The following is a 16,972-nucleotide window of genomic DNA, read 5'->3' as shown; positions in this document are numbered from 1 at the left end:
ACAGCCTCCCGGGACCAGTTTTTGGGGGGGGCACTTTGACTATGGGGTTTCACTGCACCCTCATAGCCACCGGGAGATGGGGGTGACCCCACCTGGAGATGAGGGGACTGAGGCCCGCAGAAGACAGCGCACGAGCCTGGCCGCTCCGCCAGCTCGCGGCTGGGCTGCTGACCCCAAACCCCACGCCTCCCTGCTGCCCAGTCCTACTGCTCCTTCCGTCCAGCCTAGGAAAGCTGGGCGGGAGAAAGCTCAGTGTTTGCAGAGGCCAGAGATGCGGTCTTGACCAGACAGAGGAGGGGAGGGCTGGAAGGGTAAGGGGGCGTCTCCCCCGCCGCCCGGGTGTCCACGCAGCACCAGATTCGGCTCTGGTCACCTCGTGCTGGGCCCGGTTGGTCTCCACACTCCCTCTGCCCTTTCTGTCCTTTGTGGAGGGCAGGGGGCACGTCCAAGGCTCAGTGACCTCGACACTGAGCACCACGTGTGCACTGTGCATGTATGTATATGTACACACGTGTACTGTATGTGCGTGTATATGCACTGTGTGCACGTGTGCACATTACGTGTGTTATGTACACACACTAGGCTGCTCGCAGGGCCTGGATGCACACCCGCCCCTGAGCAGAACCACGGCAGGTGGGCAGTTACACAGAGCAGGGAAGGAGGGAAACCACGTTCGAAAGACTAACGTCAGCCAACAAACTGACTGTCCTTTTAAATGGGATTTGGAGTAGTTTTACCAAGAAAAGGGGGTGGGCATTATTTGGGGGTTGCGGGAATATGCAAACATTCCCCTCTTCGCCAGCCCTGGAGTGGTTTTGGGAGCTAAGCCCTGCTGTGCTGAGACAGAAGACTGCTCTGAGAGTGACCTCTCCTCCTGACCCAGGCCTGGCACGGGGGAGGGGGCTCTTTGTGGCTCATGCACTGTGTGCACTGCTCGGCCACCAGTCCCCACAGCCTAGTGAGCCCGATGAGGAAGGAGAGGCTCGGGGTCACAGGGTCACTTCTCTGGCTCACACAGCCAACCGGCACCGAAGGCCACCAGGAACCAGGTGCCTGACCCCAGCACTAAAGGGTTAGGGCCTAAGCACAGCCCACCCAAGAGGATGTGACCTCTCCCCGGGTCCCCCTGCCACAGGCAAACCTGGCACCAGTCACAGGGCTGTGTGGCAGGTCTTGGGGCAGGATGGGACAGCGCCTGAGGGGAGTGGGAGGAGAAGTGCCCTGGTTCCCAGCCTGTGGGCTGTTCTTCTGGAGATGGGAGAGCCCCCTTCCCAGCACGGTCCCAGCGCCGGGCCTGAGCCCTCAGCCCTGGCGGGCGAAGCTGCGCCCACATGGCCAAGGCTACTCTCCTCCACGTGTGACTTAAGGGTATTTTAAGAGTGACTCTCACTATCCAGGCTACCTCCCACATAACCCACACTATGACTGACCCCACCTTCCAGGTGAGGTTAGGTGACCACCTGGTCACTCAGCACACAGGTGGCAGAGAAGGGATCCTAACTCTGGTGCCTGTTCTCACCCTCGTGCCACATGGCCTGTCCTTCCGAACAGGGACCCTGCCTGGCCAACCTCCTTTCCCACAATCCTCACCCACCCTCCACTCGACCCTGGGACGAAGGCACGCCCACGTGAACGCTTACCCCTCCTTGCCTTGCTCCTCTCCGCCCAGACCCTCCCTCCCTCCCTTCCTGGCCTGGGTTTTCGGTATGTATTCGCAGCACCTGGCATAAGCCCCAGCTTGGGCACAGTTTCATCCACCTTTGCTGGACTGAATGCACAGGCGATAGCTCCCCACCTCCTCACTGGACAGCTCGACTCTGAGCTTCAGTTTCCTACTGGTGCACAAAACTATGTGAGCGCCCCATCCTGGCCCAGAGACTGGAGGGGGAGGCTCGGTTCTCCACGTATCTGCCCACTCACTTCTGATGCCCACTGGGATCCTGGGGATGGGTGAAACGGGGCTAACAGCCCCAGAAAGATGGGTGCCGACGGGACCCAGGGCATCAGCTTCACTTGTGGCCTCCCTCCAGCCCCACGAGCCGCCTCTGTGGCTGGAAGCAGGCAGCTCTGCTCCAATCCGCCAGGCTGCAGCGCAGATCCACTGCGGCACGGCCACTGGGGACTTCTAAGGGGACCAGAGGTCACAGCGACTTGACTGGCCCCGCTGGAAACTGGGGTCGGCACCAGGCACCACCCGGGCCCGGCAGTAACCCTCAGTCACTGCGTTTCTTCTTCATCAAACTTTGATCAGACAACAGGAAGTGACATAACTGGCCTGTCCTGTCATTTTCAAAATCCCTCGTATTTCCACAGAATGAATCGAACAGTGTCCTGCGCGATTCCCACGGACCCGGGTAGGAAGTCCCTCTGAGACTAGAGGGGCGGAGTGGGTGGGAGCACAAGGCAAAGCCTCGCGGCGCACAAGCGACCCTCTATGTCTCCCAGTCTGCCGGGGCTTTTCATCTCGCTGTGCCGACTCCAGGGGCCTTCGAGGGCTTGCAGAGTAATTGGAACAGGGTTAAAGGTTCGCAGTGCTTTTAAAAATTACAGTTTCCAATTCTGTAGATTATATATCTTAATCATTTCAAAAATAAAAATAAAGAAAAACTTACAAAGGTCAGCGTTTAACAAAGTGTAAGTTATCCGTGAGCACAGCTTTCCTTCTGGGACTGAAGGAGGATAAAAAAAATTGTTCAGAAAGAACTTTCCAGCTGGAGAAACTGAGTATAAAACTGTAAACACATTTTAGTCGCCTCAAAATCAGACATTTAGTCTCAATTTGATTTTTAATCAAAAGCTATGGGAAGCCTAAGAAGGGCTTAAAAGATCAAATTTAAAAATGAAGAAAAAATATTCTTCACTGCAAACGTTAAATATTCAATGAACTATATAAACACATTGTTACCAACAAAACCGCAGTGGGGATTCGCATCCTCCTGTCGTTACGACCATACACATGGGGCCCCCGTGCGCTCAGCGTCCTGTGTCAGGGGTGAGGCAGAGACGCCGGGGCGGCCGCGAGGGCGCCCACGGTGACTCGGGGAGTGGGTGTGGGGAGCTCCTTCTCCGACACAGGAGCCTCCACGACGAGGCTGCCGGGACGGCTTCCTCCTGTGCCCACAGACTCCCAGGGGCACGCACGGCGCTGTGCCATGCGCCTTCATCCCATTTTAACTGCACCTCAGCTGTGGTGTCACAGATGAGGAAACAAAGGCTCAGAGAGGTGAACAGACCAAATCAAGGACAAGGAGCAGGACTCAGTGGAAGCAAAGTGAACTCAAGCCCACGGCTTCTTCCTGCAACAGTGCCCACGTCCGTAACTGTAGGGTCCTGTCTCTGGGTGGGGGTGGGGGCGGGCACGGGAGCTGCAGGGCAGGTGTCAGAGGCCCGGAAGAGGCAGTCCTCAGTCCAGGGCGGGGATGGGAGGCCTGGCCCCAGCCCCCACCCCCACCCTGGCCGCTCTCCTCGGGCCCCGCCCTTTACAGCAGGAGGAGGAAGAGGATGAGCAGCAGCAGCAGCACAAACGCTAACAGCCCCTCCCCCAAGTCCAGCAGGACATGTGAGCCCCTCTCAGGGGTCACTGGTACCTACTGGCCAACAGCCTGGAGCACTGTGCCCCCCAGGGTCAGGAAACCCTTACTGTCCTACTTAGCCTGGCTGGCAAAGGGGCCCCCCACAAACACCCTGCCAAACCCCACCAGACCAGCTGGGAGCCGCCTGAGCAGGACAGTCTGTGCAGGCAGGACCGGCATGTTCCCTGGGGCACCGAGGTCCCAGGATGCACTCGCCTCGAAGCCTGGGGGGATGAGGAGCCACACCAAATGGGCCAGAGGAGAACAAGCTTCAGGTGCCCCCGGTCCCGTGGGTGACAACTGACCCAGCACCCAGCACAGCCAGCATGCCACTGCACTGGCAGGACACCCCAAACAGCAGCCAAACCCAAGTGACAGGCACAAGCTGTCGGGAGCAGGGCGCGGGTGGCTCGTGGCTGGCTGCAGACTGGCAGGCTCTAGAAAGGGTACAAATGCACTTGCCAACACTTCCAATCTGAGGCAGGTCACGCAAAAATCTTTACGAACTGGCAGACGTGGCAACACCGGCCTGTGTCTGACGTGGCCGAGGTGCAGCTGTGCCTGGAGAATAGCTCGCACAATTGCCCGGCTCCGCATGGCTCCCTGCTGCCCCATACCCTGGCGTCTGTGCTGCCAGCCCGGCTCCTGACAGGCACATGAGCTTGTGAATTCTGCCTGACATGCGCCAGCCCTGCCCTCACCGCCTGCCTCAAGGAGATTCTCCTGTTTTAATGAGGAGAAGTTGGGTCTGCTCACACAGCAGTAAACAGCAGAGGCAGGGCTAGAACGCAGGGCGGACTGACTCAGAACTCCTTCTTCTGCTGTTGCCAGCTTCCCCTCGGCCAGAGTCCTGCACCCCAGAGTCTCTGGAGGCCCTGTGGCGCCCCAAGAGCAGGTGGGAGAGGCCCTGAGGGCGGGAAGTGGGGGAGCAGACAGGGTGCAGAGGCAAACCTGCAGTGTCCCCAGGACAGCCCCACACCCGGGCACCGTCCCTCAGGAGGGGACGGGGCCGCTCAGCAGCACCGGAAGAGCCCAGGAGGACAGCTGGGTGACGTCAGCAGAGGAGGAACAGGAGAAACGACAGAGAGCCCGTGTCAGAGATGAGGGAACAGATAGCCTGGACCAGGCAGCAGGCAGAGAGGTGCTGGACCCCCACCAACAGGAGGAGAAGTCAGAGCCAGTCGACGCTGAGATGCAGCACAACACCTGCGGAGCTGAGGAGAGGGTGCTGGCCGCGGGGTCCTGGGTGCGCGGCCGTCCTTCCTCACTGTCCCTGTCTGTAAGGTGACGCAGGGACAGCGGGTACCCGTCCAGACAAAACTCAGCTTAGATCTCCACCTTGCATATCACACCAAAATCATTTCCAAATGGATCAACGTTTCAAATATAAACACTAAAACCATAAAAGTACTGCAAGAAAACATATGAAAAAAATTTTTTAACCTTAAAGGTGAAAAACACCTTGGTAAGATACAAAACCCAGAGACAAATAAAAGGGAAAAAAGGGAAGACTGGCCATTTCAACATAAAAATCAAGCATTTCTGCATGGAAAAAAAATGTGGTAAGAGCCAAAGGTGACTGGGAAGAGAAGCTCAAAACGTGCCACCCAAAGGACATCCTCCTGAACCCTAAAATTGTCTCTTTAAATTGATAACAAAGAACAACAATCCCATCAAACAGGGAAACAGTAGCAACAGCATGAACTGCATCACCAGTGCCCAGGCACACGCCCGAGCACCTCCCGGAGCACCTCCTCTTGGCTCCTTAACGTTTAAAAAGGTCCTTCAAGTCGGCAGCAAAGTGACAGTCCCATGAAAAGGGGAAGTATCAACAGCACCTCCCCTTGAGCCGCAGGGAGAGGGGATCCCACCCTCCCAGGGGCCAGGCCCCCAGCAAGCAGGGCCCACTGCGCGGATTCCTGGGAGGGCAGAGGACGCTAGTGTCCTGGGGAAACAGCAGGACAGGCAGCCTGGGACTGTGCCGGGGGCAGGCGGGCTGCCATCCTAGCCAGGCTGTTAGGATGGGCCTCCGTGCGAGGAGGGACCTGAGCCAGGACTGGAGGGGCTGGCAGTTACCCCAAGGAGGAGCCGGCCGGGCAGGCGGCCGGGCAGGGCGGTCAGACCGGAAGCAGGGCAAAGAAAAGACACACAAGCAGCTCAGATTTATAACAAGATGCCCTCCTCACCAGCACAAGAAAAAGCGAAGGGAAGCTACACTGAGACTCTGGTCTTCACCCAGTGGGCTGACATAGCAACGCTGACCACAACAGAAGGAGCCGGAGGAGCGAGGCCCGCGCGGCCAGGCCCGCCCCACACGGACTCCAGGGCCCTGGTGAGAGGAGGGAATCAGGCTAGGGACCCGGGAGAGGGGCGGGCAGCCCAGGGCAAGCGCCACAGAGGCCAGGGCCTCCCGCAGGACAGCTGACCTCACCACTGCCGCAGGGCAGTGGGGGACAGACAGCCCTGCCCAGGTGGGACACGCTGGTAAAACCTCTTCCAAGGTCATTCTGACGACAGACATCAAAGGCACAAACGCAGACTTCACAGCGGCCCAGGGAGGAGGCCTGCGCGCCTCACAGACGGAGAGCCCAGACCCGGACACACGTGGAGAGGCTCTCCCTCAGTCACACGGCCAGCAAGTGTGAGTCCGAATTAGAGCCCAGAGCAGGGCGTCAGCAAGGACTGTGCCGTCCGCAGGGCCCGCGGCCTGTGCTCCCTGCAGCCAGGGCAAGAGGGGTCAGGGAGCTGCCCCAGTGCGGCAGTGAGACCAGATGTCCCCACGCGATGGAAATGCAGGGGACGTGGTCTCAACGGAAGCAAGAGGGACCTCAGGTGGATCTTTAAGAGAACTTCCTGAGCGGCAGGCTCACAAAGTAGGGGCTGGAGACCTGGAGACACGATTAAAGAGCCCTTGGCTGGAGGTCTTGAGAGCAGCTGCATCCTGCTTCAGGGAGGGAGGCGGAGTTACTTGGGGCCCCCATCCGTGGGGGGTATGACTTCTGCCACTACTACTATTGGCTTAACGTGTGTTTAAATCCAGTCCCTTTCTAAACTCAAATGCATTTATGTTAAAAAGAACTTTACATGACAATAAATGCATTAAATTTGTATAAGTTAACAGAAAAGATAAATAAACCAACAAAGGAAAACAAGGCCGTGCAACTTTATCAAATGCTGACTAGAGGTGAAGCTCTGGGCCTGGCCTGCTCTGTTAAGAAGAATCAGCAAAAGCCAGAAAAGGACACACTGGCCCTAAATCAAGGCTCTCTCGTCGACCAAACTGGGGGACTGGAGAGGACCGGGAAAGCACGACCTCCGGCCCTGCCAGGCGGGAGTGCTAACTGGCGGGCGCCAGGCACCGCCTCACCCCATCTCCCCCCTCGCCCCATCTCTCCCGCCCGCACTCGGAGGCCGTGGAGTAAACACCGCGCATGGCGCCTGCTGGACAGCAGCACAGGCGGGTGGGCATCACTGGAGGTGGGGAGGTGTCCACACTGCCTCGGGGCAGATGGCCGGAGGGGCAGCCACCAGCTCCTTCCCGGAACCGGGGGTTCGCGCCCACTCCTGTAAGTTACTGTGTCGTAGTCCATCTGGGGTAATCTTTTTAGCTGACTTTGCACAACACTGCAACTCCTGTTCAAGAGCGGTGAAAAGGAGCAGAAAATGGAATTTGAAATGTAGAAATAAAATAATTGTGGGCCATGAGCTATAATTTGATTTCATGCTTTACAAGGAAATGAAAGAAGGCTTCCTTAAAATGCACGGTTTCTGCTCTCTGCCCCTCAGCCCCCTCCCCCCCTTAACCATTTTAGGATTTCCTCTCGCACTGAAGAGAAAATAGGATTGTGGAAAACGTTCAGCTCTCAAGTGTCACTGCCACTCAGGGGCCAGCTCAGTTTAATGTGAACTTCCCATTCTGGGTAAGAGGAAATTCTTCAATTAATAAACCGGGTGTGCGGAGGCCAGTCTTTAAGGTTTAATCAATTTCATCTGTACTTAGGATAAAAAGACTGACTATTCTACTTTTTTTTCCCGTTTTCCTTCTTTAAAAAAATAATAAAATGAATGTTTTATTTTAAATTCTTTGAGGTTCGTATCTCCTGTTTCAGGAAATATTGTCTATTTCATGCAGTGAGTATGAACCCCCCCCTCCTTTTTTTACTTTTGCTAAGAATCTTTTTTCAAAAATAACTAAATTATCCCCCGCCCTCATGTACTGTAGCAGCTTGGGAGAGGACAGGAATTACACAGGGTTTTGGCAGACACCTTGCAGGGGCGGGGGGGAGAGAGAGACAAATCACCAAATATGGATGCAACAGCTCCTTCTGAACAAAGCACTGAGAGGTGGCCGTGGGAACGTAAATCACGCAGCAAACTTCCCCAGCAGTGCCGGCTGGGACCCAGACAACCGCCCCCAGGCCGGGCTCTGCCCCGTGGGGCGGCCATGGGCACAAGAACCTCAGAAGGGAACCAGGGCGCTCTCCCCAGCAGGACTCAGGAAACGTTTGGACTGGCCGACCAACCAGGAATAGCAGGGCTTCCCAGGACAGAGAGCTCCTGAATCTTTGTCATGCGGCCCCTGGACACGCGAGGTCCGCTCGGATTCGGGGCAGAGGTCCCGGTTAGGCCCCACGGTGGAGCACACAAGTCTGAGCCACAGGCTGCATGTCTTTCCTTCATCTATAAAAGGGAGACAGGGCCACTACTGACCATTTAGAAAGTTGTGTGATGCGCCTCGTGCGGTGCCTGGACCAAGATGTCCCCAGACCCACAGCAGATGGGGACCCACACAGTCCAGGTCCTCCCAAGGCTTTTCCAAGGTGCCTTGGGGGAGATGCTACTTTTAAGTCAGTGTTTTTCACTAAAACTGTGAATCTAGGCCCTGTCGATGTGAGTTCCATTGTGAGAACGAGCAGGGGGGCCTCATGGTTCTGAAGAGCGGGTGCAATGGTTGAGGGTCTGAACCTGGCTGGCCAAGATGCCGGTGACAATTCACCTCTGCACGAGAAACCTGGGCTCGGACAAGCATTGGACAGTGCTCAGGATGCAGTAAGCGCTCACTCGGGCAGAGGAGAGGGCAGGGGAGGGGAGGTCTGTCCAGGAGGCACCATGGCTGCAGCCGCTGGATGGAGGTGGCAGTGGAGCCTGAGCCGGCCCGGGTCTGCCCCATGAGGCCCATCTTTGTTCCATCGGGCCTCCTCCTTGAAGTGGCACCAAAGAGGACTTCTCTGGAGGACAGCACCCTGTGATCCCAAGAGCAGCTCTGAAGGAAAGGGTTTGCGGCACACATGCCTTCCCTCCCACGGAGAGGAGCGAGGGGACGCACCCGCAGCTTCGCAGGAGGTGCACCGGCTCCCACCTCAGCTCCTGCTCCTGCGTGCTCAGGAGCCGTGGTTGCTGAGCCTCAGTGTCCCTGTCTGCAAAACGGGGATCACTGTGGCCTCCAGACCATGCAGGCAGACGGCACAGCCCAGGCCTGGCCCAGGAGGGCCGCCCTGCTGCTGTTCTCACCAGCTCCAGCGCTGGACGCAGGCCTGTCCTGAGTGGAGACTGCGAGGAGCAGTGTCCCCAAATGTGAAAGCCCGCAGGGCCTGCTGGACCCTCAGCCAAGCGGCGGGCTTGGCACAAGACAGAACGTGAGACTCGAGGCAGTGGGCACTCCTGGGCCCCGGCTGGAGGGGGCAGTTCCTCCTCAGCTCCAGTCCACATGGCTAGGAAGGAATGTGGGCCTGGAGTTGCCAGATCTTCTGATTTTTCAAGAGAAGCCAAAAATCTGGACTATTGTATGAAATTTGCCAAGTTTTAAATGTTGACAAGCGATTCCAAAAAAATGTTTAAACTGCGTGTCCCAAACAAAACATGTCCACTGGCCAAAAGCAGCCTGTAGCTCCCAGTGTGAGGTCTCTGGAGGGGTTTTCTTGAGAAGAGGGACTGGAGGAAGCAGAAGAAATGACCACCTCTTTGGCGGTCACCTGTGAGTCAGAAGAGCATGAGGGATCAGTCTGCCCCCGTGACCCACATTGGGCCTTGATGGGGAGAGGACGGGAGATGCCAGGAGGGGTTCACCCTGGAGGAGGAGGGTGGTGGGCTCTCCAGCGTCACCAGGCCCCAGAGCCTGCAGCGCCTAGGGCTCAGACAACCCTCAGCTCAGACCCGGCCCCTGCGGCCACCAGGGCCAAGACTCCCCTCCCCAGCCTCAGCCTCTTCCTGGCTGATGAGGAGGCGGTGCCAGCCGCCCCACACCCGACATTCTGGACGGAGGCCCTCGCCTCGTGCCGCTGTACAGCCGGGCCTGCTCCCTGTCTGCCTGGAGGAGAGGCTGGGGAGCAGGCTGCACACTGCCCTCCCCTGGGGGCTTCTCCCTGCAGTTCCAAGCGTAGATTTCCACACCGAGTCTCAAAGTACTCCCAGGAGGTAGAAAGTCCGAGAATAACCTAAGACAATGATTTTCCTGGAAGAGAGAGGCACCAGGCTGGAATTTCCTCTAGGGAGAGGTGATCCCCACCGAGCCCCTCCCCGAGAGATGAGCCTGCCCTGACAGTAAACACGGGCGCTCCTCCCGAGCTGGGCACTGTTCTAACCCTTTGTGCTCATGAGCTCGTTCAGCTCAGCCCCAGGACGCAGCCGCTGTTACCCACACCCCCATTCTGCAGGCAAACACATCGAGGCAGACAGAGGTTCCACCACTTTCCCAAGACGAAGAGCCAGTCAGAGGCAGGCACTCAGCCCAGAGCCCTGGTTTCTTAAAGCACCATGTTATCCCAAGGGGAAGAGCATGGGTCACTTGGAGCCCCACCGAGGAGCAGACAGAAGGTCAGTGGGCTGGGCCTGGCTCCCCTACTCCGCCTCTCCCGCCTCCCCACTGCCCCGTCCACAGGCGCCCGCGGCCCCGTGGTCAGCCCCGTGGGGTCAGCCATGCTCTCGCCTTCCAGGACCCAAGCGCTCCTCCCATCACCCCTTCTCCTGGCACCTCGCACTTCAGCCTGCAGTCGGATGTCACCTCCCAGGTACTTTCCAGGCTCTCCCTAGTCTGGACGAGGCGGCCCTCCCATGGTCCCCACAGTCCCCACACTGCTGGGACAGCCCTGCTCTGTGACGCACTGGGCCCCTGCAGCCTCCCCCACTGGAACATGGACCCCTAAGGCGCCCCCACATGCAGTAACACAGAGCAGGTGCTCAGCCAGAGCTCAGGTGAGCACATAGCGCTGGGGGCAGGCCCCTCCACTAGCAATTAATGGAGGCTGTTCTGCAGTGGGGGTGTCCTCGCACACTCCAAAAAGGGACGTGTGCTTGTACAGAAACAGACAGGGAGGAAGAAGAGCTGAGCAGGGGAGGTGACCGTGTCAAGGACAGGACTACTTGCCGTGAGGATGGGGGGGCAGGACCCACAGAGAGGGCTCCAAGGGCCTCACCCTCTGGGGGAAGACCCCAGGCAGACCCCCAGTGAGGGGGAGGAGGGGCCCTTGCGAGTCCCCTTTACAGACAAACAAGCTAAGACTCAGATGTGAAGAAACTCGGCCAAGGTCACGGATCTTGATGCCCCTCCCCCAGCACGGAAGTGAGCCCACCGCTCCCCAGGGGCCGAGACGGAAAAACCACACTCTGGTGGTTCTGAGCAACGGTGGTTGTTGCCGTGGCCTCAGACACAACAGGCCCTTATAGAAAAGGGTCCTGAGCCACAGAGAGCCTCTCCTCAGAGGCAGGGAAGCCAAGGCAGGCCTTCCTGCCTGGCCCAGGCTGACGGTGCCGGAAGGGGGAGGCCCGCCGGGCGCTGGGCAGAGACGGTCCGAGCGTGCGGGGTCACACAGCCCGAGAGACTGGCCTCAGGAAACTGTTTATTGGGGCAGCAGGAAGAAAAAAGAAGAAAAGGGGGGAAATCTACCATAAAAAGTAAATAAAATCAGCAGAATTCCTTCATGAAAGGGTGGAATTAGCATACGGCCTCAGCTGCCAAGTGAGGCCATTGAAGCCAGAAATGTAAATGAGTTCAAGGCACAATTAGACATTTTTCTGGACAGAGGCAGAGGGGACCGAGGAGGCCGGCAGGTCGTGGTTCAGAGCGGGCAGCAGAGCACACTCGCTGCAGGGCCCGCCGTGCAGACCCTGAGCACGGCACCCCAGCCTGCCCCCGCCACTGCTCCCACCCAGGACGCCCCCGTGGTCCGTGCAGCAAAAGGTTGGTTCCGTCCCACTCTGACCACTGCCTGCCACCCCTGGGCCCATCCCTGCGCTCAAGGAGCTCACAGTCGGGGCGGGAGTGGGGTGGGCTGGGGGGCAGCCACACACAGACCGACGTGTCCGCACAGCGATGTGCGTCAAAGGAAGAGGAGTTCCTGCTGAGCAAGTGCAGAGGAGAACTTAGCAATCGGGGGGGGGGGGGCATTCCGGGAGGACACACACAGCAGGAAGCCTGGCTGCCCCTGCCCGCGCCTCACAGAGGACACTGAGCACGCAGTTCCTCGGGGCCCTCAGCGAGGGCCAAGCACCTCGGGCTTTGAGAAAGAGGACAGAATGGCCAGAGGCGCCAACTGCTGGCCCACGGGCCAGATCTGCCTCAACGGCAACAAGTTGGGACAGCTGTTCCCAATCTCCTCCAGAGTGCAGCACGTGTGGCCCACCCAGGGAACAGAAGACGCCGGGCCCTGTGAGGGACACAGCGTGTGAGGCCCACCCAGCCACTGGTCCTCACATCGTCCTCCTCCCTGGGGCTCACTGACGGCGTCCGGCTCGGTGAGGCTCCCCGGGCCCTGTTTCCCTCAAGGTGAGGTAAGTTTTCATTCCGGTCGCTCAGAAAGGACCGCAGACGGCTCCTGTGCATTCTGGGCACGCTCGCTGGCACAGAGCATCCGCAGGCCCTGAGCCGCGGCCCCGACTGAGTGGGCTGTCTTCCCACACACCCACGACTCAGAACCAACTCTGCCAACCTCTTGCATCAACGCACCGAGCCTCTCAAACTGAATCTCGGGATGATGGGGATCACTGTAAGAAAATGAGGTGCCCCCCTGTGCCCAGGGCCCCTGTACAGGAGCCTCACGCCAGACCAGGTAACGGAGCGACAGGACCCTGGGCAAGTGCTCTGCGCTGTCCTTCTGGAGCCCTGGCGGGGCTGGCGATCGCCGCCAGACCACCTTCTACAACAGCGGAGGGGGAGTGTGAGGTCTTCAGTGGTGGGGGCACGGGGCTGGCTCTGGTGCAGTGTCCTGCTCTCCTCGTTGGCAGAGAGAAGTGACATCATCTCCCGCTTATAAACCACCGCCCTGCCCAGCACCATGCTGGGGCCACGCACGCCCACACTCACGTGACCCCATGGCAGCCCAGCAAGGGAAGTACCGTAATTCCATCTTCCAAAGGCAGATGCTCACAGAGGTCCATTCACAGTTGCAGACACACAGCAGGGGAGCAGCAGAGCCAAGCTCCTCCACAAGCCTCCAGAGCTCCCCCGCAGCCACGTGATCTCCCTGCCCCAGCCCCTGCCCCGGGGGAGGTCCTTAAGAGCAGACACAACACCAAAGAGGAAACCACACCAACCGGGGCTCGGCCTGGACTTGTCTCCCCGGGCGACTTGCTCCATCTTCTAGAGAAAACGTGCTGTGCTGGGGCGAGGCTTCCCAAGGCCGCTCACCTCCACGTCTGCTTCTCCTAGCTTCAGCCCCTAAACCTGCGAGCAAAAGCTTTAGGCGGAGCCCCAGGTGTAGGGGACTCAGAAAGAGAGCCGTGGATGCACGTCCAGCGCCAGCATCTGACCCGGAAGCCAGTGCGCCTCTCAGAACCTCTGCCTCCTCGCTGAAGCCAAGCACCTGGCTGGGGAGAGGGGAGACCCATACTTTAAGAATATTTTTTGAGAAAATTGGAGGAATTCTGAATATGAGTGGAATAGCAGATGATCCCAAGGAATTATTATATTGTCAGCTGTGATAAAGACACTGAGTGATACAAGAAATGTTTATTTTTTAGAGATATGTACATAAGTCTTAGGGGTAAAATGACTTCAGATCTTGTGAACTGACTTTAAAATATTTCAGAGAAAAGGTAGGGAGGTCCTTGAAACAAGCATGGGAAAATCTTAGTGCCTGTTAAGTCAGCATGGTGGAATGTGAGTCCATTCTCTCCATCTTGGAATTCATTCGAACCAATAAACAAACACAAATCTCCTTGGAGACAGGCTCTAGTGACAAAGAGACGACTTCAGGCCGGGACGTTGGGTGAGGAGGCCGGGACGCGGGGAGACCACTGGACCAAGTATGAAGAAATGGATGTTTATTGTTTCATTAAAAATACCTGCCTATTCACATCAACTGCATTTCTTATAATTCTTGAAAGAAGAGACGGTTACCACTAATGACTTCACTAAAACTGCCCACAAAAAGACTGTGAGACAGAACAATCAAAGACAGGACAGGAGGGCGTCTCGGCGCGGCTTCACTCCTCAAGGCAGTAGCTTGAGAAACCCAAACTCGGTATGTTTATTAGAGATTTAAAAGTGACTACTGGCTGAACCAATACTAGCTCCAAAGCAAAATAAGCGGTAGATGTATGCAAGCTAAACGGGTGAGGGAAGGAAGCTCACATAGAAAACGACGGAAATAACGAATAGAGAAAAGGAGCAGAGAAGATGTTTTTAAAAAACAGAACACGACGACATAGTAATAATAATAAGCGTAAAAGGGATACACTAACCTATTAAAAGAATGAGGCTTTCAAAATACAAAATATAACCCTGTTTTGATGTCTTTGGTTGGGCGGTAGCTCTTGAAACCATTTCTTTCTCATTTCAGTTGTTATTTTCTGATTTCTCCACAACACGCACACGAGCACACGAGCACACACGTGCACACGGCACTGGCACTTCTGGCTGCTTTCAGTGGGCCAGGCTCTGGTCTAAGCTCTGTAAGCGACTGCACAATGGCCCTGTGCTGTTGCTATTGAAGTTCCCTCTTTATAAATGAGGATAGCAAGATGCCCAGAAGTCAGACTTCCATTCTCACAGTCAGTTAATAAAAAGTGTCATCTTGTACACAAACTTTGAAAAGCAGTTGGTAATACGTATCGTAAATAGTGAGTTGCACAAATCAACGGCCAGGTCCCTAAGAAGACTGCCCTCACTTCAGACACCAGCTGCGAGCTCTGGGGTCCCCAGGCCACGTGGATTTTTGATCAACTGGCTGCAAATGCGAGGGCTCCACACCACACCCCTCAGGTTGGATTTTTCACCAGAGCAACTCACAGAAAGCAGGAAAGTACTACGCTTATGATCATACTTTCACTGTAAAGGGCACAATCAGGACCAGCCAAAGGAAGAGCCACACGGGGCAAGCTCTGGGAGGGCACTACGCACACCAGCCCCGAGGAGCCAGGGCACGTCACCCTCTTGGCACGTCAGTCACTTTCCCAACCAGGAAGTGCCACTGGGCCCCAGTGTCCAGTTTTTATTGGGGTTTCATTACTGAGGCACGACTGACTGAACCACTGGCCGTGAGACTGTCCTCGATCCACCCCCCTGCCCTCCTCAGAGGTCAAGAGACCAGGTCAGTGTCTTGGCTCAAAGCCCCAGCACTCCAGTCACATGGCTGCTCCTTGGTCTTCCTCTCGCATAAACTCAGGTGGAGGCCAGGGGCCCCCGTGAATGGCAAAGACACTCCTACCACTGGAAATCCCAAGGGTTTTAGAAGCTCCGTCCCAGGAACCCAGGACAAAGACCGAATTCTTTATTAAACAACAACAGGGCTAAAATGTGCTCACGTACCTGCCCCTCACCCCCGCACGGGGGCGGCGAGAAACCCGTCACTATGGCAGGGCGCCCGGCCCAGGAGGTGCACAAAGGGTTTGCGCTCCCCGCCCCCGAGGGCCAGAGCAGCGGGCCAGCCCCCACGGCGGCCTCAGCAGCAGGGACGCGCCCGGGGCGCACCTGGTCACAGGGGCCCCACGGGCCCAGCCTGCTCTAAGAGGGCTTAGCAGCTCGCTGCGGCAAGTGAGGTCCGTCCTCACGGAGTTCATGTCCCAGTCCAAGACAGACGTCTCCACACCGAGATGAAAGCCACGTGGGGAGCGGACGCTAGGACAGAGCGGTGGGCGGGGGGCTGATCCCCTGACAGGAGAGGCAGGAAGGCCATGGAGAGGGAGGCGGGTGTGCTCTCAGCAGAGGACGCAGCGGGCAGAGGCCCGAGGGACACGTCTGCGTGGCGGACACACACGTCAAGGGCAGGCGACTGGACGGGGCTGAGTCCCGTAGACCCTCAAAGGGCACCAGGGGGCTTGGACTTCACTCCGCTGGTGACAGACCAGCAGCAGCTGTTTAGGTGCGGGAGTGATATGGTTTCTAAAGGTCACTGGTCCCCGCGAATAGTGGTCACTGAAGGCAGGAGCAGTGCCCGCGGGAGAGGGCGGAGAGGGAACCAGCATGGACACAGAGGCCGGCAGAGCTGCGGCGGGCGGGGGCCAGCCCAGCCCTCCCTCGGATCTAACAGAGACCCCCGCTCCAGCCTTCAGGAGCCCATCTCCCCGTCGGCTGTGAGCGCCGGCACTGGGTCCTCCTCGCTGCAGATCGTTCCTGGAGGACTGCCCGCGACAGCTGAGGGCAGGTGGGGAGGGGAGGATGCTTGACTGCCTTAGGAGGAAGGCCACAGGGAATTTCTAAAACAGAGAGAAACAAAAAGTGCATAATGAACTTAAGTGAAAACAATCAGCTAAAGAGTTAAGATGTTGCCTCCAGAGGGGGAGAGGCGCTGCTCCTCCTTCCACACCGAGCTTCCCGACCAGACTCCGCTCCAGGAGGGCTGGGCGCCACCAGAGCCATGAACGTCCAGCCCGGAATCGCTCTCCTCAACCCCAAGCCCAAGCCTCTGGAAACACACCCACAGGACTGAAGGAGCACACGGAAAGACGGAATGTGACACGGATGAGGACGGGAGCAGCCGTCCCCAGACAGGGCGCTGTGCTTGGCCCAGAAGGCCACCCCATCTGTTTGCTAAAAGCGACTAAGCCAGAAGCTGTTTTTAAGGTACAGCTGGCGTCTGGGCCACTTTATCAAGCACTTGAGACAGAGAGCTGATTATTTTTCTGGCAACAACGAAAACAGAAAGTCTGAAAGTACGCGGAGTCTGTCACCAGCTGTTTCCGGAGCGGTTCTTAAAGAGAAGAACCCATCTGGGTCGGGGCCAGAGACGGCAGAGAGGTCCACAAGGGAGGCAGCAGTGGTTGGTCTTTTTTCTCTCGTTTTCCCCTCCTGCATTTCAGTTCCTCGAGTCACGCAAAGTAAAACCCCTCATGGAAGCACCTGTGGCCTTGATGCTATTTCCAAAAGTCCCCTTAAAAAGGGACTTGGGTTAAAAGAAACATGTGTGTGCCGTGGTCATGACCTGGTCTCTGCCCCCTTGCTTGGATCTGGATTCCCACACCAGGTC

General features: G+C 57.4%; 1 protein-coding gene across 5 annotated transcripts in view; it reads right to left on the bottom strand.

The window, feature by feature from the left end:
* Window positions 1–16,972, bottom strand: part of EEFSEC (eukaryotic elongation factor, selenocysteine-tRNA specific) — a 146,241-nt gene that overhangs the window by 85,902 nt on the left and 43,367 nt on the right. The window contains exon 1 of one of the 5 annotated variants that reach the window (XM_074344182.1): window positions 12,903–13,031. The exons of 3 other annotated variants lie outside the window; for them this stretch is intronic. Coding sequence is in view for 1 of the 2 variants with exons in the window: in XM_074344181.1 (XP_074200282.1) it covers window positions 12,871–12,880 (10 nt within the window). In the remaining variant the exon portion in view is untranslated. One more of the 5 variants, XM_074344181.1, reaches the window with a different exon arrangement.

The sequence above is a fragment of the Camelus bactrianus genome, chromosome 17, assembly GCF_048773025.1.
Source record: "Camelus bactrianus isolate YW-2024 breed Bactrian camel chromosome 17, ASM4877302v1, whole genome shotgun sequence".
Lineage (NCBI taxonomy): Eukaryota > Metazoa > Chordata > Mammalia > Artiodactyla > Camelidae > Camelus > Camelus bactrianus.
Note: the sequence above shows the minus strand (reverse complement) of the source record. Positions and strands in the feature narration are given on the sequence as shown.